The following is a 27,264-nucleotide window of genomic DNA, read 5'->3' as shown; positions in this document are numbered from 1 at the left end:
AATTTGGTCAAGTCGCCTGTCAAATTGAAGAGAAAATTGTGTAAATTCACAGAGAAGATTCTTGCGTCATGTAAACAGCAATAAATGTATTCATGCTGGTGCTGGGCATCCAGGGAACTGACGCAAACTCGTTTGAACGCAACTGGTATTATCATTGTATACAGGTATTAATCACACCCACATGGTGGCATGTACAGAGCATTGATATGCTTAAACTACTTGTCAAATTCAGGGGTGCATTCACCAAGAGGGCCCAGGAATTTTAGAATGTAGTCTAGTTGTCCTAACATATTTCCTTTTGAAACATTAAATCAAACTGGACATATTATTTTACACATATGTATGCATGTTGGATTGGAACCTGTGCTATGGTCAGATGACATGAAAATAGAGCTCTTTGGCTCCTCACACCAGGGGTGGGTTTGGCATCGAAAGAAGGATGCATATGCAGAAAATAATCTCATGCATACTCTAAAATACAGTGGTGGATCTTTGATGTTATGGGGCTATTTTGCTAGGCATTTTAGCCAAAAACCTGGTTGCCTCTGCCAGGAAGTCAAAACTTGTGGATCTTCGAACAAGACAACCCTAAGCACACTTCAAAATCCACAAAGAAATGGTTAACAGACAACAACAAAAAAAATCAACCTTTGGCATTGGCCATCTCAGTCTCCAGACTTGAACAACATTAAAAACCTATTGTTTGAATGGAAGAGGGCAGTCCATAAACACAGACTAAAGGATATAAAGGATCTGGAAAAAATGTATAGAGGAATGGTCTAAGATCCCTCCCAATGTGTTCTCCAAACTCATAAAACATTTTAGTGAAATTGTTCAGCGCCATAATCCTCGCAAGGGGAGTGCGCCGGAGTATTGATTACTTGTTAAACAACAAAATATCTTTCTCTGAGCAATTGTATAGTTAAATAAAGGCTTAAGTTTTTTTATTTATTAATATGCATATTAATAATCAAAACATGAAGGAAAGTACCAAAACATAGGGAAAACAATTATGGAAAAATATCTGACTGTTGATCTTTCATTTCCCTCTATTTTTGATTTGTGAAGAATGTCATAACAGAATGCCTTGCCATCTAGCTATAACCAATCATGAATTATGACTTAATGCCAGACTACCAGAGATGTATTTTGTATTTATTTTATTTCACCAGGTAGGCAAGTTGAGAACAAGTTCTCATTTACAATTGCGACCTGGCCAAGATAAAGCAAAGCAGTTCGACACATACAACAACACAGAGTTACATATGGAGTAAAACAAACATACAGTCAATAATACAGTATAAACAAGTCTATATACGATGTGAGCAAATGAGGTGAGAAGGGAGGTAAAGGCAAAAAAAGGCCATGGTGGCAAAGTAAATACAATATAGCAAGTAAAACACTGGAATGGTAGATTGGCAGTGGAAGAATGTGCAAAGTAGAAATAAAAATAATGGGGTGCAAAGGAGCTAAATAAATAAAATAAATACAGTAGGGAAAGAGGTAGTTGTTTGGGCTAAATTATAGATGGGCTATGTACAGGTGCAGTAATCTGTGAGCTGCTCTGACAGTTGGTGCTTAAACCTAGTGAGGGAGATGTGTTTCCAGTTTCAGAGATTTTTGTAGTTCGTTCCAGTCATTGGCAGCAGAGAACTGGAAGGAGAGATATAGAGATATACCTGCTGGAGCGCGTGCTACAGGTGGGTGATGCTATGGTGACCAGCGAGCTGAGATAAGGGGGGACTTTACCTAGCAGGGTATTGTAGATGACATGGAGCCAGTGGGTTTGGCGACAAGTATGAAGCGAGGGCCAGCCAACGAGAGCGTACAGGTACAATGGTGGGTAGTATATGGGGCTTTAGTGACAAAACGGATGACACTGTCATAGACTGCATCCAATTTGTTGAGTAGGGTATTGGAGGCTATTTTGTAAATGACATCGCCGAAGTCGAGGATTGGTAGGATGGACAGTTTTACAAGGGTATGTTTGGCAGCATGAGTGAAGGATGCTTTGTTGCGAAATAGGAAGCCAATTCTAGACTTAACTTTGGATTGTTTGGAGATGTTTGATGTGGGTCTGGAAGGAGAGTTTCAAAGCAATGCAGAAGATGGCGAGGAAGAGATTACAAATAAGAATCAATAATTTCCTCTTGAAACAAACATCAACCAGTACCTATAACATGAAGCATAAGCAATCTCATACAGATAAGGAAATTGAGAACAATTCCTCTACAATGCGTTCCACAGCAATCTACAATCTTTCATCCTGGTTCTCATGCAAAGTTAAAAACAATGTTAAAAAGCACTACATTCCCAACTTCAATAAAACCAAATGCTCATAATGGGGCAAATTGAAACACTGCATTCGATTTGTAAATTATTTTAAAACCATCTTCCATACTTCCTACTAAAACAAGTGCAATTACATTTTTGGAGGTCAACCTGGATCGGCAGCGGGAGAAGGATTTAGAGCATGAGGGGGAGCGAGAGACTGAGTGCATGGCGGGGTACTTCGATTTGGGATGGTCTTCTTGTGGGGAGGGAGACTTGGAGGCGGACTGGGCACGCTCTGTTTCCATTCTCTGTGGGGGTTGGGGAGCGACTCTAGGACTTCTTGCTGACAGACTTCTCTTTGGAGTGGCTTCTGGATTCCTGCTCAGACTAGACTTTAGACTAGCTCTTGGAGCGAGACATACGGGCGTCGGAGTGAGAGCTGGATTTGAGGCTCACTGAGCAGCTACGAGACTTGTGGGAGTGAGAACATGACTTCCTGGTGCGAGAATGTGAGCGGGACTTGGAACGGGATTTGAGTGACTTGGAGAGGTGGGAATTCCCGGATCTAGAATGTGATTTCTGGTTGGACCTGGATCGAGAGCGGTGTATACTACAAGTGTGACCTGTGGAGAACAAACACACAAATTAAAACTAGTTGTGTTACAATGACATTTCCTTTCTGGGATAAACTAAGTATTCATCTATGTAGCTACTCCAGCATTGTGAAGTGGAGTTCTCTTACCGTAAGCAAGACCTGGAGTGGCTGCCAAAACTTCTGCTCCTGCTGCGAAAGTGACGTCTGCTATGAGACCTGGGAGATCAAACACATTGTAAGCCTGGATAACTAATCAGCTTTGGTACTAGAAAAACAGCAAATTATACATATCACCACTTCCACAGGAGGGCCATAAGGACCCAACGGCTGCCTTATGTGGTAGGCCCAGGACTATCCTGACCAGGAGCAGCTGCCAGAGTAGGAGCGTCGTTGGCAAGGCTTGTCCTCCACCAGGCAGATCTTCCTCCCGTTGATTTTGGTGCCATCCAGCATGTCCAGGGCCCTCATGTCCGAGCAGGAGCAGAACTCAATCACCCCCTCGTTGGGCCACTCCTTATGAGTGTCGGCATATGTCACCTCAACCAGCTTGGCGCATGAAGTCCTGTCAATCAAAAATATATTGTATAAATTAATAACAGGCACATTTTTTTTGTGCTTGAAACAAATAACTTGTTCTGACCCGTTTTCAGAGAAAGACGGAGACTTGACACACAGTGCTCACCTTTAGGTCCTGCCAGCTGCAGCGACTGGAGAGGCTGTCCACAATAAGGCGGTACTCTGTGCGTACAGGTGGCCAATATGTATCCCAGCCAGTGGGGCTTCGGCTGCTGTAACCACTACCGTCTTTAAAAGAACACGGACAAGACCGTCAGTCAGTATGGCACAGTGGGGGTGAAAACTCATGGGGTCTACTAGAACTGGTCCTTGGACTTTTATTCCTAGGTGGACCGATTTATTTTATTTCACCTTTATTTAACCAGGTTGGTCAGTTGAGAACAAGTTCTTATTTACAACTGCGACCTGGCCAAGATAAAGCAAACCATTGCGACACAAACAACACAGAGTTACACATGGACTAGAGAAGCATACAGTCAATAACACAAGAGAGAGAAAAAAGGAAGTCTATATACAGTGTGTGCACATGGCGTGACGAGGTAAGGCAATAAATAAGCCATAGTAGCGAAGTAATTACAATTTAGCAAATTACTTCTGGAGTGATAGATGATGGTGTGCAAGTAGAAATACTGGTGTGTTGAAAAGTAAATAAAAACAATATGGGGATGAGGTAGGTAGATTGGGTGGGCTATTTACAGATGGGCTATGTACAGCTGCAGTGATCGGTAAGCTGCTCAAATAGCTGATGTTTAAAGTTAGTGAGAGAAATATAAGTCTCCAGCTTCAGCGATTTTTGCAATTCGTTTCAGTCATTGGCAGCAGAGAACTGGAAGGAAAGGTGGCCAAAGTAGGTGTTGGCTTTGGGGATGACCAGTGAGATATACCTGCTGGAGCGTGTGCTACGGGTGGGTGTTGTTATGGTGACCAGTGAGCTGAGATAAGGCGGAGCTTTACATAGCATAGACCAAAAGATGACCTAGAGCCAGTGGGTCTGGCGACGAATATGTAGCGAGGGCCAGCCGACGAGAGTGTACAGGTCACAGTGGTGGGTGGTATATGGGGCTTTGGTGACAAAACAGATGGCACTGTGATAGCAAACTGGATGCAGTCTGAGTAGAGTGTTGGAGGCTCAGTTGTAAATGACATCGCCGAAGTCGAGGATCAGTAGGGGATAGTCAGTTTTACGAGGGTATGTTTGGCGGCGTGAGTGAAGGAGGCTTTGTTGCGAAATAGGAAGCCAATTCTAGATTTAATTTTGGATTGGAGATGCTTAATGTGAGTCTGGAAGGTGAGTTTACAGTCTAGCCAGACACCTAGGTATTTGTAGTTGTCCACATATTCTAAGTCAGAACCGTCCAGAGTAGTGATGCTAGTCGGGCGGGCGGGTGCGGGCAGCGAACGGTTGAAAAGCATGCATTTAGTTTTACTAGCGTTTAAGAGCAGTTGGAGGCCACGGAAGGAGTGTTGTATGGCATTGAAGTTCATTTGGAGGTTAGTTAACACAGTGTCCAAGGAAGGGCCAGAAGGGCCAGAAGTATACAGAATGGTGTCGTCTGCGTAGAGGTGGATCAGGGAATCACCCGCAGCAAGAGGGATATCGTTGATATATACAGAGAAAAGAGTCGGCCCGAAAATTGAACCCTGTGGTACCCCCATAGAGACTGCCATAGGTCCGGACAACAGGCCACTAGCTCCCTAACACGATTGTACTAATGAGTGATGTGGTCTAACATTGCCTTGGTAGAGGTAGTAACACATTCAGCCAATGTCCATCTGAGCATCAAAGCAGTCACAGGGAATGGACAGCATTCCTGCTCAATGCATACAAGCTCAAGAAGAGAAATGCCCATTTCCTTGATTCAACCTCAATTTAACATTTATTTTGCTGTATAAAATACAAAAAAAAGTAAACATCACATCAACCAAACAACAATACTAAAAAAGGGGGGTATCTACGACTACCAACTGATACCATAGAAGCTGACGGAAATCTACCACTGTAGATGGATGCAAACGGCTCTCTTGTTTAACAGTCAGCTAACATACATGTTTTTTTGGCTTTAACCTTTTGCGATATTTCTTTTTTAAACAGAAAAACCAATGGGATTCCTCACCATCACCTTTGTCTATTGGCAAAAGGCTGCCGTCATCATGGCTTCCGGTAAGGTCAACCAAGAGTCAAAGGTCACACACACATTAAGGTGAAAGCCAAGGCCAAACGGGACAGGCAGTCATCTTAACCAGTCATCTTAACCTCAAGGGATACAAACTCATGCCCACAGTGGCCTTCTTAGCCTCAAGGGATACGAACTCATGCCCACAGTGGCCTTCTTAGCCTCAAGGGATACGAACTCATGCCCGCAGTGGCCTTCTTAGCCTCAAGGGATACGAACTCATGCCCGCAGTGGCCTTCTTAACCTCAAGGGATACGAACTCATGCCCACAGTGGCCTTCTTAGCCTCAAGGGATACGAACTCATGCCCACAGTGGCCTTCTTAACCTCAAGGGATACGAACTCATGCCCACAGTGGCCTTCTTAACCTCAAGGGATACGAACTCATGCCCACAGTGGCCTTCTTAACCTCAAGGGATACGAACTCATGCCCACAGTGGCCTTCTTAACCTCAAGGGATACGAACTCATGCCCACAGTGGCCTTCTTAACCTCAAGGGATACGAACTCATGCCCACAGTGGCCTTCTTAACCTCAAGGGATACGAACTCATGCCCACAGTGGCCTCTTTCAAATTGAAACATGAAGGACTTTGTTAATGTTGAAGTCAAATGATAACCTGAACATATTGCATGGTCATATATCCTTTAGTTTACATCATAGCTGGGCTGTTTACACACAAATAAAAAAAAGACTTGAGTGTGTTCAACAACAGCATCAAATGGTGTTTTTCACGGGATAAAAGATCAGCAATGGCTTGAGAGGAAATTTCAGCAAACAAGACACTGCATACATACAAAACACTTTCTAATATTTAATGAAGCTGCAAGTAAGCATTTTGTTGGATGGATGGATAACATGTGTACCCGTACATACGACTAATACAACTTGAAACAATGTTCTGCTTGATTCAAATTGAATTTATACGGCTACAGAGTTATAATTTCAGTGGGCCTCCAAATTGCAAGCCACAGATAATAATCTAGTATCATTGGAAGAGCTATCGAAGTGTTGTGTTCATGACTTTACTGCCCCCTGCTGGAACTCCCCGTCATCATACCTGAGAAAAAAGTCTAATGTGATGCATTTATACAAATGTATAGAGTACACTTACTACGTCCAGCTCTGCTCTTATAACCCCCACCACCACGGCCCCTGCGTGGACCACGAGCGTGCTCAATGATGACTCGTACTCCACAAAGCCGTACCTGCAACACTAGATCGTGCATGAGCGAGAAGACGGAGCAGTGCTGACGACGGGTCAGTAGGTCTACTGTGTTGGCTAAATGTCAACAACAGCTGACAATCTAGCTACTACAGTCAGTAGTCGCCATTTCGCCCATGTTAGCTAGCTAACACCTTTAACTTACTCATTCTTCAGATCAACCTCCAGTAACCAACCTGTCACCTCCAGTGACAACTCAATCTGCCGACGTACTTACGCGGCAATATTTGTAATAATATCCCCGAGTTTTTCAAGCTAATCGTAAAGTGTGCTTTAAATTCTTCTTCTTCTATGGTATTAGTGGGTCTGGAAATAAGTGTTAGAGGTGCATTCTGCCACCAACTGTACGGGTGGTAAACTATAGAAAACATACCCATTGTGTGAAAGGGGCGAAAAAACGTCATTACCCAAACCTTCAGTCACATTCCAATTCAAGACATCCCTACACAGGCTCAACCCAAAAAGCGTTCTGCGGCAAATTTTCTCCGGTTGTTTCTTCTTTTGTGCTGTGCAGTTTATGAGCATTGCAATAAATGCTACAAAGTCTACCCTTTTCACATGTAATATATCCAGGGGAGAACGACTGCCCTCTGCATTGTTAGCAGAAAACAGGATCGCACAAAATAGTGAATGGAAAAATGTCAATCTTCGAGTAAAAAAATGTTTAGAGGACACTCGTGGTACCAGTAATACACCCGATGTATGTCTTTGAACCGATTATTTTAGAATTACACACAGAAGAAGTTATAAGGTTAATTTAGTTGCTAATGGCAGCCTGCATCACCCCGGACGGCCTTCAACTTGAGTTATGTATGCCATGTTCAAAACGACTGGAAACTCTGAAATCGGAAACTTCCGACATCAGTGTGTTCAAGGCAACTGGGAACTTGGAAAAGAAACTAGCTCTGAGTGGGGAAAAAACTCTGAATTCCAAGTCGGAAACTCTGGCATCTTTCTAGATCTCAGACTTTCCGGCCTTTTTTGAGTTCCCAGTTGTCTTGAAAGCAACATTACTCAATGAGAGGAGGCAGCACAGAGCTAGCCTGGAACATCACTTCCTGGAGTAGCTCAAACTGCGCATGTTATTTCTCCATGAGATGCCATCTTAACTCACTTAATTTGGCTTCAATGTGCTATTAAGTTTTCACATAGGAATGAATGGTGTCACGTGATTGATGTCTTTGTCTATTCATAAATACCATCATTAAATATATCAGGATCCTCAAATTGCTGAGGAAAAAAAACTATCATTGGTGCAGTCTCAATTACCATTGCGCCTTCAACGCCACTCGCTTCTTCCACTCTTCTCACCAGCTCCAAACAACCTCGGTCTCCTTCAGACTAACAAGGCTAGGGAGACTGAGTCCAGGGACTCAGGCGCATGCTCACCACCACAGTTGCAGCATATAACCTCAACTGGCATACGATATTCTCATGCACAAAAGCTCTTACAGGTTATCTCATAAAGCCTGACTCATCAAAAAACAATACCATGGACGAAGTGGGTTTCCTTACTCCATCCACTATACAGGTCAGTCAACGTTCACCAATCACTTCACCTCCTTCAGGTATATCATCTGCATCCACTTCATGGCAACCCAAGAGATAACCCCTTTAAGAGGCTATAAAATTCCATACACAAAACATTCCATACACAAAACATTCCATACACAAAGCATTCCATACACAAAACATTCCATACACAAAGCATTCCATACACAAAGCATTCCATACACAAAACATTCCATACACAAAACATTCCATACACAAAACATTCCATACACAAAGCATTCCATACACAAAACATTCCATACACAAAGCATTCCATACACAAAACATTCCATACACAAAACATTCCATACACAAAACATTCCATACACAAAGCATTCCATACACAAAACATTCCATACACAAAACATTCCATACACAAAGTATTCCATACACAAAGCATTCCATACACAAAGCATTCCATACACAAAACATTCCATACACAAAGCATTCCATACACAAAGCATTCCATACACAAAGCATTCCATACACAAAACATTCCATACACAAAGCATTCCATACACAAAGCATTCCATACACAAAGCATTCCATACACAAAACATTCCATACACAAAGCATTCCATACACAAAGCATTCCATACACAAAGCATTCCATACACAAAACATTCCATACACAAAACATTCCATACACAAAGCATTCCATACACAAAATATTTGAGGCACAAAGCGCACTTCTTATGTTACCGCGAACACACAAAAAATATATACTTATCTATAGTATAAATAATACAGTTGACTTTCTCTCCAACTCTGCTTTTGAATGAGCACACCTCTGGAGCACACAGGAAACCATTTGGGACTCTTCATTCATGGAAAGGAAACTAAAAGAGGCCTTTTAGAAGGAGCTGGTTGAACTCTGGGGAGTTGCAGAACCACCACCGACAGAGAGGAAGCTGGCCTGGCGACTACATAAACAGGGACATAAGCCAGCAGCACAGAGTGAACAGCACACATGAGGTATGATATGAGTGTACCCATGGGGACTTTCCGGAACAGAAAACAGTGAGAATGAACTCATAAAGGAGACGAGGGAGACTCATTAAAGGATGACATTTATTTAATTCTTCATTTTCTTTACAGATATCTATATACACATCTGATTATTCGGATAAACCAAACTAAGAGATTATTGGAAAGCATTGATTGCCCACATCCTCTGACACTTAACACCAAGCCGAAGGGGGTGAACCATAAAATAAATAACACACACGCAGATGTAAGCACACAAAGACACACACACACACACACACACACAATCTTATGGTTTCCATCGTTGACATGTAGTCTGGTCTCAGATCTGTTTGTGTGGCTTCTATAAGCCCTGTGAGGGCAGGAATAAAACAGGCTTGATGAAGGGACTCAGCATCAGGAATGCATGTGCTTTTGGACGAGGAGAGAGACTGACTGGAATACATAGATATGAACTATCATATAACATTTATACCTTTATCTTCAGCCCAGACGCACACACCAATTCAACTAACAATAGTTATAATCAACAATAATAATTTGTCCTCCAATGTTTACATATATACATATGCATCACACTCCGATAAACATTAATTGTATGATCAATTTCCCTTAAAAAATGAATGAAAAAATCACAAATTTCATGCTCCTTCTCTAGGATACTATACAGACTGGCAGACCAATCTGTGGCCAGAATTAGTGTGCAAAAAGTATTTTCTTACAATACGTCATCTTTTCAGTCAGGCATATCCCACGGCCCCTGTCCCTCTTAACTTTGGTGTGATCACCAGAATGGGGTTTGTCAGCTCAATGAACTATAGGAACAGGAGTTTTTCCTAACTACATGAACTGACCAGGAACAACTACTGGCAGATGACATTTTGATCCTCAATCAGTGTTTGAGCATCAGTTCCTCATTCACTCGGTCCTGTAACAGTCGGCTCAGTAGCAGGGCTTCAGGGGCCCGTCACAGCAGCACAGAGTGGCTGGCTCTAACAGGCCTCTAACAACAGTAGCTACAGCTGCATACCTTCTCCACAGACACTGGGAACAGCAGCAAAGCAGTCTCCCATCAGGAGAAATGTACATTTCCAGGTTAGGGTTCAGGGGATAAAGGTCAGAGTTTATTGATGAGGGAAGGGTGAAGAGTATATGAAGAGTCAAAACATCAACTGTTTGTAAATGCTTTAAACTCCAGCAGACGATTCATGCAATGAAGGAATCTACTGATTGTATACATACGGTATGCTTCTGTAGGATGGGTGAATGAATAACAGGTACAGAAGACATAGCTTCTGTAGGATGGGTGAATGAATAACAGGTACAGAAGACATAGCTTCTGTAGGATGGGTGAATGAATAACAGGTACAGAAGACATAGCTTCTGTAGGATGGGTGAATGAATAACAGGTACAGAAGACATATGTCTCTGTTTATGTGAATGTAGTCAGGGTATTCAATGGCTATCTGAAGAGACTAGTGTCTATGGGAATAGCATCTATTTATGATATACCCATCTATCTGCACAACACCTCCCACACTAGCATGGTTACCCAGGTAGATGGAGATTATCTATTGTATATACGTCTATCTGCACAACACCTCCCACGCTAGCATGGTTACCCAGGTAGATGGAGATTATCTATTGTATATACGTCTATCTGCACAACACCTCCCACGCTAGCATGGTTACCCAGGTAGATGGAGATTATCTATTGTATATACGTCTATCTGCACAACACCTCCCACGCTAGCATGGTTACCCAGGTAGATGTAGATTATCTATTGTATATACGTCTATCTGCACAACACCTCCCACACTAGCATGGTTACCCAGGTAGATGGAGATGTAGGATTAAGTGAAAGTTAGCCGCCTGAGATAGAGGGCTTATTTCAGCGCTGGATAAATAAATTAGGATAGCTCAGCAGAGCAGTTCTATGAGAAACACTGGTGTACATCCCTGGGACATCCCTGGGACTGATATGAGAGGAGTCTGAAGATGAAGACGAACATAGCTTTACCCCAGCATCTCAACCCCACTTCCCATCCCAAGCATACCCACCCGTCTCCTACCCTTCTAACCTACCCTCGACCCTGGACAGAAGGCATGCAGGGACAACCTGAGAGTTGATATCGTAAACATCAAGTAATGGAACATTCCAAATGATCCATCCACCATGGAGCGTTGTTTTGAATGGTAATGTCTGTTGTAGTCCATCTGAATCTTTATGCAGGGGCGCTGGGGCAGATAGACCAGGGTGAGACTCATGCCTTAGTAAATACATCAGGAAGTAACTAAGTAACACTTGCAGTAGCAGCAGCAGCAGTATAATCTTAAAAACATAATCAGACCAAACTGAGATTCAATGTAACATTAGGAGGCCCATCAGGTCACATTGTCAGACCAAAATGAGATATCTGAGCCCAGAGGGTCCGTCAGTTCATCGTGTCTTTCACCTCCCAGGGAAACACTGATTATGTTCCAGAATCCTGCCCACTCGCCCTTTAATCAGTCCCCTTTTCCCTTTCCATGCTTTCTCAAGCCCTCCTCTCTTCTCAAGGGGGGTGAGGAGGAGGGATGTAGGGGGGCTGACTGTGTAATGAGGGGAGAATAGTAGTCTGTGAGCTTCAGTGGTCTCCTGTCTCTCCCTGGGTCAACAGAAGGGTGAGGGTTGAAGGGTCAGGGTGAGAGATTAGGGATGAGGGATCAAGGGTGAGGGATCAGGGTTGATGCTCGCATAGTGCCTTCTGCAATCTCTGTCGGTAAGCTGTGAATCTCTGCTCCACCAATCGCACACGCTCAGTCTCCTCCTTCTCCAGAATCACCAGGAAGTTCTGCAGCTCAGGAACTGAAAACGCATGCCACTGAGAGGAAGAGAGAGAGAGAAATAGAGAGAGAGAGAGAGAGAGAGAGAGAGAGAGAGAGAGAGAGAGAGAGAGAGAAAGAGAGAGAGAGAGATGTATTAGTGATATTAAAGAGAATGGTTTTAGGACACACAGTATGTGTGCATATGTGTATGTGTGTGTGTGTGTGTTTGTCTTACCTCCACCTCTCCGGTCTCATTCTCCTTGAGGACAAAGCTGAGCAGCTCAGGGTCTGGCCCTGCCACCAGTCTCAGACAGAGAGGACACTCCACCAGAGGAAGTTTCTGGAACAGATCTACTTAGACACACAGCAAAGGAAAAAAGTTTCCACGTCCAGGCTATTAGCATATTATCAGATATCTTCAGACCTACACTCAGTAGGACCAGAAAGTATATTTGTATATAACTCACCCTGTCCATCGCGGTGTGTCTGTCTGTACAGGGCAAACTTGCGTGGGTTATCCAGCACCATAAACTTCTTCAGCAGGCCCTGTATGACCTCCCTGACTGTGGTAGTACTACTGATGTGGAGTTGCTTCACACAGTCACTGGGAAGGTAGAACGACGTCCGCTTGTCACTCAACCCCGCTCCCTCTCCCTCCTGGCCCTCTGACACCGTCATTGGTCGACCGCGTCTGTCTGGCTTGCCTGACAGTTCCTCTAATCCCGCACCCTCCACAGCAAGCACCGTGACTGGCCGACTCAGCCTGAGGTGGACCTTAATGAAGCCAGTGTACAAACCATCAGCAGCCTGAGTGCGAGAGAGAGTGAGAGAGAGTAAGATGCCTGTGTGTCAATTTTGGTAAAATCAGATTGAATACTTCACACTAGTACCCATGTGTATATGTAACGTGTTGTAGCACTCACCAGTTTCATGCCATTCTCTGAGACGTTAGAGTTGTAGTCCTCTATCCTGGCACGCACCTCTTTCTCTGACAGAGCCTTGGGTCCTCCCTCCTGTTCCTCTTTGACCTCATTCTGCTGAAACACACAGAGAGAGACAGACAACAGGCTGTGTGAGAAACAGGATCTGCAGTAAAGGGGGAAGTTGAGAAAGAGAGCAGTCATTTTGACTTAGACCCGAGGACACCTTGACTTCCTCTCGGATGGTTTCATGACGTTTCCCCTCATTCGGCTGCTATCACTCTAAACAGCAGAGGGTGCTAACTTTCAGAAACACACTGACACAGGGGTACACCACACACACACACACACACACACACACACACACACACACACACACACACACACACACACACACACACACACACACACACACACACACACACACACACACTTCTGGACATTGCCTATTGGGCTATAACATTTATAGAATGTGACTCTTCATTTTTGTCTCCCTCTCCCCTCCCCCTCCCATTCTCTCCCTTGCCCTACTCCTCTTTCCTCACATCCTCCTGCCCTCCTCCCCCAAGCCATCCTCATCCTCCCTCCCCACAACATGTCCTCCATCCCTCCTCCTCCTCCTCTCCCTCCACCTATCCCCTCCATTCTTCTCCACCCATCCATTCATCCTCCCTCCCCCTTCCCTCCACCTGTCCTCCCTCCCCTCCCCCTTCTCCTCCATTTGTTCTCCCTTCCCCCATCCTCCTCCTCCCTTCCATCCGCCCATCCTCTCCTCTTCTCCTCCCTCCACCCATCCTCTCCTCTTCTCCTCCCTCCCTCCACCCATCCTCTCCTCTTCTCCTCCCTCCACCCATCCTCTCCTCTTCTCCTCCCTCCACCCATCCTCTCCCCTTTTCCTTCCTCCACCCATCCTCTCCTTCTCCTCCCTCCACCCATCCTCTCCTCTTCTCCTCCCTCCACCCATCCTCTCCCCTTCTCCTCCCTCCACCCATCCGCTCCCCTTCTCCTCCCTCCACCCATCCTCTCCTTCTCCTCCCTCCACCCATCCTCTCCTCCTCTCCTTCCTCCACCCATCCTCTCCTTCTCCTCCCTCCACCCATCCTCTCCTCTTCTCCTCCCTCCACCCATCCTCTCCCCTTCTCCTCCCTCCACCCATCCTCTCCTTCTCCTCCCTCCACCCATCCTCTCCTCTTCTCCTCCCTCCACCCATCCTCTCCCCTTCTCCTCCCTCCACCCATCCTCTCCCCTTCTCCTCCCTCCACCCATCCTCTCCCCTTTTCCTTCCTCCACCCATCCTCTCCCCTTCTCCTCCCTCCACCCATCCTCTCCTTCTCCTTCTCCTCCCTCCACCCATCCTCTCCTTCTCCTCCCTCCACCCATCCTCTCCTCCTCTCCTTCCTCCACCCATCCTCTCCTTCTCCTCCCTCCACCCATCCTCTCCTCTTCTCCTCCCTCCACCCATCCTCTCCCCTTCTCCTCCCTCCACCCATCCTCTCCTTCTCCTCCCTCCACCCATCCTCTCCTCTTCTCCTCCCTCCACCCATCCTCTCCCCTTCTCCTCCCTCCACCCATCCTCTCCCCTTCTCCTCCCTCCACCCATCCTCTCCCCTTTTCCTTCCTCCACCCATCCTCTCCCCTTCTCCTCCCTCCACCCATCCTCTCCTTCTCCTTCTCCTCCCTCCACCCATCCTCTCCTTCTCCTCCCTCCACCCATCCTCTCCTCCTCTCCTCTCCTCCCTCCACCCATCCTCTCCCCTTCTCCTTCCTCCATCCATCCTCTCCCATTTTCCTTCCTCCACCCATCCTCTCCTTCTCCTCCCTCCACCCATCCAATCTCCAAACTCTCCCACTGCTAGAGCCACGGAAAAGCACAAACCTCCACCTCCCCCATGCAGTGTGACTGTAGGACTCATCTTGAGACTCGCTCATCATGAGGTTGGGGGAGAGAAGGGAGAATGGGGGAGAGAAGGAGAGATGAGGAGGGAAGAGTGGAGGCATGGTTGCTGAGCAACACAGAGTTTGACTGGGTTATTTCTAGATGCATCCTCTGATGCTGTTTGGCTTCTTCTCCTCCTTTTCACTCTATTCTTCTGGGACTTCGGTTGTGTGTGTGTGTGTGTGTGTGTGTGTGTGTGTGTGTGTGTGTGTGTGTGTGTGTGAGAGAGAGAGAGTGAGTGAGTGAGTGAGTGAGTGAGTGAGAGAGAGAGAGAGAGAGAAAGAGAGAGAGAAAAGGGGGGAAGACCGAGAGAAAAAGAGATGGATCGAGAATGATACATTTATGTGTGGGAGTCCTCAGGGCGTGAGGGGAGTGTGTCTGCTTCATTCAGTACAGTCGTCTTGTCCATTGTGTGTGTGCAGCATATCTTTGCTTGCATAAGCAGAGACAGGGAGCAGGATCAGTCTGAACAGGATGTTGTCTCTCATTTCTTCACTCTGCTCCTCTCTTCCTCCATGAATATGAATAAGGACATCTTCTTGGGTGGAGAGTTATGTTTGTTGTGTGTTCAGTGTGTGTGTTCACTGTGTGTGCGGCACCTTTCCATGGCAGGGTTTAATGTGTGTGTGTTCAGTGTGTGTGCGGCACCTTTCCATGGCAGGGTTTAATGTGTGTGTGTTCAGTGTGTGTGCGGCACCTTTCCATGGCAGGGTTTAATGTGTGTGTGTTCAGTGTGTGTGTTCAGTGTGTGTGCGGCACCTTTCCATGGCAGGGTTTAATGTGTGTGTGTTCAGTGTGTGTGTTCAGTGTGTGTGCGGCACCTTTCCATGGCAGGGTTTAATGTGTGTGTGTTCAGTGTGTGTGCGGCACCTTTCCATGGCAGGGTTTAATGTGTGTGTGTTCAGTGTGTGCGGCACCTTTCCATGGCAGGGTTTAATGTGTGTGTGTTCAGTGTGTGTGCGGCACCTTTCCATGGCAGGGTTTAATGTGTGTGTGTTCATCTTGACATAAGAGTTAGAGTTAATGAAGGGAGAATGCAGAGGGAGTTTGGGCAAACTGGTCTAAATGTCAGAAACTGATTATTTCTAAAGGACCACGAGACTAAACTCCACTATAACACAAAGACAGTTTACAGTCGAGTCATTTAGCAGACGCTGTTATCCAGAGTGACTTACAGGAGCCTTGCTCAATGACACGTCAACAGATCTTTAACCTATTCAGGTCGGGGACTCAAACCAGCAACCCTTCAATTACTAGTCCAATGTTCTTAAACCGCTAGACTACCTGGTGTCCCCAAATACCTTGAAACAGCATGAAAATCCCTGTGACACAGAAGCTAGAGGATTGGCACAGCATTATTACTGTATTATGTGCAACACAATGTCTGCAGATAGTGTGCATATTCCTATAGCTTGCTATTTGGCATAGAGAAGCACGTTGAAGACGCACACCTGCCTCACACATAGGCCTATATCTGTCTGAATACAGATGTGCTTGGAGGAATGTGTGTGGTGGATTCAAGTGTCACTGTTGAAAAACCCTCCTTCACTACTTCTTAGTTCTGGAAAACAATCAAATCTCTCAGGAATTCCTGTGTTTGTGTCTTAATGTTTGCTAGCTGCTAAATATAGTGCCCTCCCTCCCCTTTGTGTATTCCTATAGAAGAGAGAGTGACAATGGAGTAGTAGAATAATACTGACCCTTCACCCTTGCCGGTCCAAGGCCCACCACACCCACACAGAGCTCAGGGACAGAGGAAGTGAACCAGGAGAGAAGACCCACAACCAGACCCACAACCAGACCCACAACCAGACCCACAGGGCTCCCAGGAACATCCACAGTCAGGGAAAGTGCACATGACATGGCTCACACATGAGATGTTGCTGGTGTTCTCACGTTGACAGGATCAGACAGGGAAGGTCATGTGATCACTCAGGGGGATGTCACAGCGGGCGGAGGAGCAGATGCTCTCAGCCTTTGACACACACGCAAGTGGACGTTTCTCAACAAAGTTGAGAAAGAGAGCAGTCATTTTGACTTAGGCCCGAGGACACCTTGACTTCCTCTCGGATGGTTTCATGACGATTCCCCTCATTCGGCTGCTATCACTCTAAACAGCAGAGGGTGCTAGCTTTCAGAAACACACTGACACAGGGGTACACCACACCACACACACACACACACACACACACACACACACACACACACACACACACACACACACACACACACACACACACACAATCCATGGCCTGTCCTGTTTTGACTGGACAACTGTCTGACCTTAACTGTCTGAGCGGCATGGTGGTTTAGCTTTACAAGAGGTACAGAGGAGACCTCTAAACACATACTTCCAGACACAGCACAGACCAGTAGATTACACTTCACACAGCTAGGGAACATTCTAGAACCCCTCGATGGGAAAACACAGTGTCACCCCAGAAACACCACGAACAGATTCAGGCCTTTTACTGTAGCCTCTGCACCAAACACATTCAACCTTTACTCAACTTTCCCCACAACCGTGAAGTGAAGTGAAAAAGTGATACAGAAAGTTACAGCACTTCAGTGTCATAGAAGGGCACCAGAAAAGAAAACATTGTGAAATAGATAGACCTTTAAGTGTCTGTGAGCACATGCGTCACTATACTTGACTACCTAACTCTAACCCGAGCTGCACTCTCTTCTCAGACTGCGTCTCAGAAACGTCAGTTCGACAAGTCATCTTTACCGTAGCAACACCAAATTCCTCTTGCGGTATGATGGCGGTTTACCAAACCATTGATCCCTGAGCAGACTGCTGCGGTAGAGGAAGCACACAGGAGAGGAGACACACTTAGCTCCCCATCTCTCTGATAGCCAAATTAACTACTGTAGATGAGCTGTCACAGCTGAGATAACAATGAGCAGTGAAGATTACATTAGAGAGGGAGGGAGGGATGGATGGAGAAAGATTGGGAGATGAGAGTGTGGTGAGGAAAAGGCACAACTCCATGTGGAAGCTATAACCCATGCCTCATTTCCTCTTTTCCAGAAGGCAGATACCATAGAACGTGGTTTTTGTGTGTGTGTTTGTGTTTGTGTGTGTTTGTGTTTGTGTGTGTGTGTGTGTGTGTGTGTGTTTGTGTTTGTGTGTGTGTTTGTGTTTGTGTGTGTTTGTGTGTGTGTTTGTGTGTGTGTGTTTGTGTGTGTGTGTGTTTGTGTGTGTGTTTGTGCGTGTGTGTGTGTGTGTGTGTTTGTGTTTGTGTGTGTGTGTTTGTGTGTGTGTGTGTATGTTTGTGTGTGTGTGTGTGTGTGTGTTTGTGTTTCGTGGTGCATGCTTCTGGTTTCATACTTTTATCCAGTGTTATATCTGCACCCTCATCCCACTCTCTTCTCCTGTGATCAGAAAGCACCAGGCACAAATATACACACACACAGTCTCTCTCTCTGTGTCTCTCCTTGCTTTACACCCAAACAGACGCCCCACAAGTCCTCGACTGGCAGCTTAATTAAATAGTACCCGCAAAACACCAGTCTCAACGTCAACAGTGAAGAGGTGACTCCAGGATGATGACCTTCTAGGCAGAGTTGCAAAGACAAATCCATATCTCAGACTGGCCAATAAAAATAAAAGATTAAGATGGGCGAAAGAACACAGACACTGGACAGAGGAACTCTGCCTTAGAAGGCCAGCATCCCGGAGTCACCTCTTCACTGTTGATGTTGAGACTGGTGTTTTTCTGGCCATTTTGAGCCTGTAATCAAACCCACAAATGGTGATGCTCCAGATACTCAACTAGTCTAAAGAAGGCCAGTTTTACTGCTTCTTTAATCAGAACAACAGTTTTCAGCTGTGCTAATATAATTGCAAAAGGGTTTTCTAATGATCAATTAGCCTTTTAAAATGAACCCTAGTGTATATATGTTTATATGTTTAAATATAATATAATGTCTGAGGAATAATAGTAGGACTGGGAGTAGGAGGAAAACAGCCCTAGATCCTGACGTAGGGTTTCCCACATTATGGTCAGGGTTTGGATAGCTGATTCCAGGTATGTGGCTGGCGCCATTGTAGACAACAGGAAGAGTAAAGTGACACACACAGGGGAGGACTGCCCATCTGGCATTTCGGGCAAATGTCAGATGGGAAGGTCAATTTTTAGCCCAGTGGGCCTGTCTAACTTGGGCTTTTAGCGCAAAATTATCCTTAGCTGGCTAATAACGGGGGCCTGGTGTTTTAAAAATGCCAGGGATGATTTTCAGTCCCAGTCCGCCCCTGCAACACAAACATTAGTGGATTATGTCAGAGAGTACAGGAAGACTGTGGTTTTCGTATATATTTGCGTGTCTGTTTTTATTTTCAATCGCTAGTGGGTGACAGGGTGGTTTTCCTGTACAGGGCGACTGCTTCTACAGAAGTACTAGAGCACAGCAATTATTCTTGCAGTATATGGGGAATTGGTACCTTTCAGTCATGGTTTAGGACTGGGTCCTTTGTTTTTGCGTTACAAGAGTCTCCACCCTGACAACCCAAACTACACAAACAGACAAACACGGGCCGGGTCTGAATTATTTTGTGACTGTGATCTTTCCAAACCAGAGAGCAGAGGCACTGCAGGTATTAAGATAACACTGACAGGCCTCTGTGTAAGTGTCTGTGTAAGTGTCTGTGTAAGTGTCTGTGTAAGTGTCTGTGTAAATGTCTGTGTAAGTGTCTGTGTAAATGTCTGTGTCAGTGTCTGTGTAAGTGCCTGTGTAAATGTCTGTGTAAATGTCTGTGTAAGTGTCTGTGTAAGTGTCTGTGTAAGTGTCTGTGTAAATGTCTGTGTAAGTGTCTGTGTAAGTGTCTGTGTAAGTGTATGATTGATTCTAAAACAACAGAATCTCTATGCCCTCTGTTCTAATCAGCAACACTTCCCTCCATACGCTGCAATATGTGTGTGTGTAGGTGTATGTTTGTATGTGTGGGTGTGTGTGGATGTACGAGTGTGTACAGTATGAGAGAGAAGGAAATGCAGTCCATTAAAAGCCTTGAGAACAGTCTCCCAGTGGGTGTGTGAGAGTAGAGTGTGGAGGCGTTTTCTGCACTAACATGTTGAACCCAGTGCCATTGATTTAAATCCATGGCTCTGGTAGTACCTACTATTCTGTAAATCTGCAGCTATGTTATACAACTGATTACTGATTACTATTCATATGAACAAACAAACAAGCCTCAAACATTCCCCTCTCTGGCGGAAGACGGCACCACCGCTGTGTAAAAATTAAAGTGTGTATATGTGTGTCCTGTGGAGTTCTAACTCAAAGCAGAATCAGTGAGATCCGCTGTTGCTACGGTTACCTTGTCCAGCTGAACTATTCTAAGGGAAGAGAAAGGGAAAGAGAGAGCGAGCCCTTAAGAAAATCTCACAATCAAGGACAGGTGTGTGACTATGGAACTAACTATCCTGTTACTAAGGAAACAACGACAACAGCTGATGGAACCATTAACATATTGCTCCTATACAGCCCTTTCAGAACTAAGTCATGAAAAACTGACCTAGAAGGTCTCGCTCCTACAAGGCTGCATGGATAGCTGATTGATGATATGGCAGAAGGATCTCTGTCACACATGTAACTGGTGTGAAATGGCTAGCTAGTTAGTGGGGTGCGCGCTCGTAGCGTTTCAATCGGTGACGTCACTCGCTCTGAGACCGTGAAGTAGTTGTGGAGCGATAGGTAACGATGCTTGGTGGGAGATAGTTGTAGATGTGTGCAGAAGGTCCCTGGTTCGAGCCCAGGTAGGGGCGAGGAGATGGATGGCAGCAATACTGTTACACACATGCAAGCATGCATGTACACACACACACAGTAAAACAGGCGTGAGGTGTGTCTTCAAGGGTCCACCCGAATACCGAGACACGATGCCGGACCCGAGTGGGTCTGGATCCAGAATTCTAAATAATGTCTGGGTTGGATCTGATATGATTGTCTCAGGTATGTTCAACTTTAACTGACTTATCTGGAAGGGACCGCACAGATCCGAACATGACTGCTGCAGTAGACAGTTTATCATTTATACTACTGCTCTTGCTTTTCACGAGAGTGGAGCTTGTTGTTGTTGTTGGCCAATCATCAAAGCGGCAATAGGCTACAGCCATATTGCCTTGTTCCTTGTGTGGCAAAAGATAGGACATATCTAATCAATGGAAGATGCAATTAAAAAGGACGGAATTAAAGTGAAAGGAGAAGGATAGTCTACAACAACCAGGAGCCAACAGGCTGCTACATATTCTGAATGGAGTTGTTGTGGTTTGTAACTGTAGGATAGAAAGCACATGCACTGCAACCTCAGTTAGCCTAGCTAGCTAACATTTGATGTAGTCAAGACAGGTACTACGTAATCATATTTGATGATAAATAACCTCGCTAGTTGTCCTCAGGTCCATTCAGAACGGGTCTCTATATTTCCCAAAAATATTTATGCAAAGCCCCAGGCTCATTTTGGAACTTTTTGGACCTGTGAAGAACTCTAGTGCCTACTTCCTCTTAGCTCAACGCTTCTCCTTTTTCAGCTGAATATTGTTGACATCAAAACTGACACAACCCCTCCCTCCATCTCTTTATCTGTGTCGTACCTTAACCAACTTTGGAGGCTGGCGGAAGAAGGTGGTCTTTGCGGTGAAGAAGGTGAAGTCTTCGCCCTCCTCGTCCAGACTGCAGTAGCCGCTGCTCATGCTGTTGCTGCCAGTCATTTAGGAGTTAAATACGAGCCCTCGGCTGCCTATAGACACCCAGCAGAGCCGCAGGAGGAATTCTGATTGTTCCCAAGGAGAGGATTCTCTGTTTGTAGAGGCATTCAGTAACACACACTGTTCACAATGCTCAGTCCTAGAGCTCTTCACTTCCACTCTGAATCCACAGCCAGTCCCTTGGTAGATCAGTATATGGACACACACCACTAAAGCTCACAGTCCAAGTATTGCTCAGTTCTCTCAATACAAGCATCCACTGCCGGTCGTTCACAGTCCTGTGTCTGTAGCTATCCAGATAGGCTTGGACTACAGGATCAGGGGTGAAGAGAGAGGGGAGGTGAGGAGAGGGGAGGTCGGCTTAGATTTGGGTCCGTACAGCGTTCCACCAGAGAGGCTTCAGGAAATCGGAGAGCGCGAGTAGAGCTGTGTCACTTCCTCCTGTCATGTGTGCTCTGACACCGGTATCACACACACATGCCGGTGTCACAGAGTATCAAAGCTTAGCCTCCAATTACAGCACTGCTCACCTGAGAATGCCTCACAGACACACACACACACACTTCTTCCTCAACCCCCTCCTACCCTACCGCCGTGTGTACTGAACAGCTGATAAGAGCCGTGAAAGAGTGCACACACACACAAATTACTCTAGCAGGCTACTGCTGCTTAGCCATACAGGCACACGCTCACACATCAATTACTCTGACAGGCTCTCTCTCACACACACAAACACACTCCGGTAGCTGTAGTTCAGGTCAGTGGCTCCAGGGCAGGCTGCAGTGTCCCTGTGCTGCAGTGTCCCTGTGCTGCAGTGTCCCTGTGCTGCAGTGTCCCTGTGCTGCAGTGTCCCTGTGCTGCTGTGTCCCTGTGCTGCAGTGTCCCTGGTTCTTGGGAAGAAACCTTGGCTGCTGCAGGCATCTGACATTTGCAAGTTCATCTGCAGCCACACACAGATAAGCTTGTGAACGAGAAGACCTTACTCTTCTCCTCTCTGTTTCACAGAGACAGGCAGAAAAGCTGTAGATCTCTCTCTCTCTCTGCCGAGCTACACAAACACCCTCTCCTCTCATTCCCTCCTCTATTCCTTCTCATTCTGCAAGCAATGGCACCCTGCTCAGCCCAGCCACTTCCTCTAATAGAGAGAGAGAGAGGCACCCTGCTCAGCCCAGCCACTTCCTCTAATAGAGAGAGAGAGAGACACCATTGTAAATTCCATCTATATTTATGTTTATTTATTTTCCCTTTTGTACTTTAACTATTTGCACATCATTACAACCCTGCATATAGACATAATGACATTTCTTTATTCTTCTGGAACTTTTGTAAGTGTGTAATGTTCACTGATATTTTTGTATTGTTTATTTCACTTTTGTTTAAAATCTATTTCACTTGCCTTGGCAATGTAAACATATGTTTCCTATGCCAATAAAGCCCCATAAATTGAAATTGAATTGAAATCCATAGAGACAGAGACAGAGACTGGGAGAGAGACAGGGAGAGTGTGAGAGAGACAGGGCGAGAGAGAGAGAGACAGGGAGAGAGAGAGTGAGAGACAGGAGGAGAGTGAGAGAGACAGGGAGAGAGAGAGTGAGAGAGACAGGGAGAGAGAGAGTGAGAGAGACAGGGAGAGACAGAGAGTGAGACACAGGGAGAGAGAGAGTGAGAGAGACAGAGAGGGAGAGAGAGAGTGAGAGAGACAGGGAGAGAGATAGTGAGAGAGACAGGGAGAGAGAGAGTGAGAGAGACAGGGAGAGAGAGTGAGAGATGCAGGAAGAGAGTGAGAGAGAGAGTGAGAGAGAGAGACATGGAGAGAGTGAGAGAGACAGGGAGAGAGAGAGTGAGAGAGACAGAGAGGGAGAGAGAGAGTGAGAGAGACAGGGAGAGAGTGAGAAAGACAGGGAGAGAGTGAGAAAGACAGGGAGAGAGACAGGGAGAGAGTGAGAAAGACAGGGAGAGAGTGAGAGTGAATGGGAGAGAGTGAGTGAGAAAGACAGGGAGAGAGAGAGTGAGAGATGCAGGAAGAGAGTGAGAGAGAGAGTGAGAGAGAGTGAGAGAGACATGGAGAGAGTGAGAGAGACAGGGAGAGAGAGAGTGAGAGAGACAGGGAGAGAGAGAGTGAGAGAGACAGACAGACAGGGAGAGAGAGAGAGTGAGAGAGACAGACAGGGAGAGAGAGAGTGAGAGAGACAGACAGGGAGAGAGAGAGAGTGAGAGAGACAGGCAGGGAGAGAGAGAGTGAGAGAGACAGACAGGGAGAGAGAGAGTGAGAGAGACAGACAGGGAGAGAGAGAGTGAGAGAGACAGACAGGGAGAGAGAGAGTGAGAGAGACAGACAGGGAGAGAGAGAGTGAGAGAGACAGAGAGGGAGAGAGAGAGTGAGAGAGACAGACAGGGAGAGAGTGAGAAAGACAGGGAGAGAGACAGGGAGAGAGTGAGAGACAGGGAGAGAGTGAGAGTGAATGGGAGAGAGTGAGTGAGAGAGACAGGGAGAGAGAGAGAGAGACAGGGAGAGAGAGAGTGAGAGACAGGAGGAGAGTGAGAGAGACAGGGAGAGAGAGAGTGAGAGAGACAGGGAGAGACAGAGAGTGAGACACAGGGAGAGAGACAGTGAGAGAGAGAGTGAGAGAGACAGGGAGAGAGAGAGTGAGAGAGACAGGGAGAGAGAGAGAGAGAGACAGGGAGAGAGAGTGAGAGATGCAGGAAGAGAGTGAGAGAGAGAGTGAGAGAGTGAGTGAGAGAGACATGGAGAGAGTGAGAGAGACAGGGAGAGAGAGAGTGAGAGAGACAGGGAGAGAGAGAGTGAGAGAGACAGACAGGGAGAGAGTGAGAAAGACAGACAGGGAGAGAGAGAGTGAGAGAGACAGACAGGGAGAGAGAGAGTGAGAGAGACAGACAGGGAGAGAGAGAGTGAGAGAGACAGAGAGGGAGAGAGAGAGTGAGAGAGACAGGGAGAGAGTGAGAAAGACAGGGAGAGAGACAGGGAGAGAGTGAGAAAGACAGGGAGAGAGACAGGGAGAGAGTGAGAAAGACAGGGAGAGAGTGAGAGTGAATGGGAGAGAGTGAGTGAGAGAGACAGGGAGAGAGAGTGAGAGATGCAGGAAGAGAGTGAGAGAGAGAGTGAGAGAGAGAGTGAGAGAGACATGGAGAGAGTGAGAGAGACAGGGAGAGAGAGAGTGAGAGAGACAGGGAGCGAGAGAGTGAGAGAGACAGACAGACAGGGAGAGAGAGAGAGTGAGAGAGACAGACAGGGAGAGAGAGAGTGAGAGAGACAGACAGGGAGAGAGAGAGTGAGAGAGACAGACAGGGAGAGAGAGAGTGAGAGAGACAGAGAGGGAGAGAGAGAGTGAGAGAGACAGAGAGGGAGAGAGAGAGTGAGAGAGACAGGGAGAGAGTGAGAAAGACAGGGAGAGAGACAGGGAGAGAGTGAGAAAGACAGGGAGAGAGTGAGAGTGAATGGGAGAGAGTGAGTGAGAGAGACAGGGAGAGAGAGAGTGAGAGAGACAGGAGGAGAGTGAGAGAGACAGGAAGAGAGTGAGAGAGACAGGAAGAGAGTGAGAGAGACAGGGAGAGAGTGAGAGAGACAGGGAGAGAGTGAGAGAGACAGGAAGAGAGCGAGTGAGAGAGACAGGGAGCGAGAGAGTGAGAGAGACAGGGAGAGAGTGAGAGTGACAGAGAGAGAGAGAGAGAGAGAGAGAGGGAGAGTGAGAGTGAGAGAGACAGGGAGAGTGACAGAGAGAGAGTGAGAGTGACAGGGAGAGAGTGAGTGAGAGAGACAGGGAGAGAGAGAGAGACAGAGAGAGACAGGGAGAGAGTGAGAGTGACAGGAAGAGAGAGAGTGAGATAGACAGGGAGAGAGAGAGTGAGAGAGACAGGGAGAGCGTGAGAGAGACCGGGAGAGAGTGAGAGAGACGGAGAGAGAGAGAGTGAGAGAGACAGGGAGAGAAAGTGAGAGAGACAGGGAGAGAGTGAGAGAGACAGGGACAGAGTGAGTGAGAGAGACAGGGAGAGCGTGAGAGAGACAGGGAGAGAGTGAGAGAGACAGGGAGAGAGTGAGAGAGACAGGAAGAGAGAGAGTGAGAGAGAGAGATAGTTAGAGAGACCGGGAGAGAGTGAGAGAGACAGGAAGAGAGAGAGTGAGACAGGAAGAGAGAGAGTGAGAGAGACAGGGAGAGAGTGAGAGAGACAGGAAGAGAGAGAGAGAGAGAGAGACAGGAAGAGAGAGAGAGAGAGACAGGTGAGAGTGAGAGAGACACCCTCTTCAAGACACCCTCTTCAACATATATATATCGGGCACTAGAAAAGTCTGCAGCACCTGGCCTCACCCTACTAGAATCCGAAGTTAAATGTCTACTGTTTGCTGATGATCTGGTGCTTCTGTCACCAACCAAGGAGGGCCTACAGCAGCACCTAGATCTTCTGCACAGATTCTGTCAGGCCTGGGCCCTGACAGTAAATCTCAGTAAGACCAAAAAAGGTCCAGTTGCCTGGAGAGTGAGAGAGACAGGGAGAGAGTGAGAGATACAGGGAGAGAGTGAGAGACAGGGAGAGAGTGAGAGAGACAGGAAGAGAGAGAGTGAGAGAGACAGGAAGAGAGAGAGAGAGAGACAGGAAGAGAGAGAGAGAGAGAGAGAGAGACAGGGAGGGAGTGAGAGAGACAGGGAGAGAGTGAGAGACAGGGAGAGAGTGAGAGAGACAGGAAGAGAGAGAGTGAGAGAGACAGGAAGAGAGAGAGAGAGAGACAGGGAGGGAGTGAGAGACAGGGAGAGAGTGAGAGAGACAGGAAGAGAGTGAGAGAGTGAGAGAGACAGGAAGAGAGAGAGTGAGACAGGGAGAGAGTGAGAGAGACAGGAAGAGAGAGAGTGAGAGAGACAGGAAGAGAGAGAGAGAGACAGGGAGGGAGTGAGAGAGACAGGGAGAGAGACAGGGAGGGAGTGAGAGAGACAGGGAGAGAGACAGGGAGGGAGTGAGAGAGACAGGGAGAGAGACAGGGAGGGAGTGAGAGAGAGAGATGTGGTCTCATAGCTCATAACACTTGACATGCATGAGCAGGAAGCCACAGTAATATGTCTGCTGTGCTCTGCCTTAGTGCTGAGATAAACCTCCACATGTATAATAACCCTTCTGTTTACTACTGCATTAGAAAGGCATTATACACTCTTATAAGCATGCTAAAAAACACACAGATAGATGCATGCATTGCACGCAAGCACACACACACAGTAATGATGAAGAAATTAATCTCAGAGAAATTAATTTGAGGTCTAATTCCATAAAGAGGAATTGTAAGCATTTATTAATTCATTTAGGTTTAGGGTTAGAATTAGGGTTAGGGGTTAATGGTTAGGGTTAGGGTTAGGGTTAGGTAAAATAGGATTTTGAATGGAAATTAATTTTAGGTCCCCATGAGTATAGAAGAACTAAACATGTGTGTGTGTGTGTGCGTGCATGCGTGTCAGAGAGCAATATCTATCTACAGCCTTTTAAAAAATGTTATCATTAAGAA

At 46.3% G+C, this 27,264-nt stretch overlaps 1 protein-coding gene and 1 pseudogene across 7 annotated transcripts in view; both read right to left on the bottom strand.

Moving 5' to 3' along the window:
* Positions 1–1,992: 1,992 nt before the first annotated feature.
* On the bottom strand, positions 1,993–7,653 carry LOC109898247 (serine/arginine-rich splicing factor 6-like; annotated as a pseudogene).
* A 1,797-nt stretch (positions 7,654–9,450) lies between these two features.
* The window catches only part of LOC109898255 (ras association domain-containing protein 5), a 48,304-nt gene continuing 30,490 nt past the window's right edge, over positions 9,451–27,264 (bottom strand). For 2 of the 7 annotated variants that reach the window (XM_031789552.1, XM_020493162.2), the window contains exons 3-6: positions 13,113–13,226; positions 12,657–12,996; positions 12,425–12,540; positions 9,451–12,245 (exon numbers count right to left, since the gene is read on the bottom strand). In XM_031789552.1, the coding sequence (XP_031645412.1) occupies positions 12,102–12,245; positions 12,425–12,540; positions 12,657–12,996; positions 13,113–13,226 (714 nt within the window). In that variant the 3' untranslated portion in view covers positions 9,451–12,101. Of the gene's footprint in view, positions 12,246–12,424; positions 12,541–12,656; positions 12,997–13,112; positions 13,227–21,644; positions 22,869–27,264 lie in introns of those variants that run through there. The other 5 variants (XM_031789646.1, XM_031789766.1, XR_004202978.1 and 2 more) reach the window with 4 other exon arrangements.

Source organism: Oncorhynchus kisutch, linkage group LG1 (genome assembly GCF_002021735.2).
Source record: "Oncorhynchus kisutch isolate 150728-3 linkage group LG1, Okis_V2, whole genome shotgun sequence".
In the NCBI taxonomy this organism is placed as follows: Eukaryota; Metazoa; Chordata; class Actinopteri; order Salmoniformes; family Salmonidae; genus Oncorhynchus; species Oncorhynchus kisutch.
The sequence above is the reverse complement of the archived record's forward strand: the minus strand, read 5'-3'. Positions and strand labels throughout refer to the sequence as shown.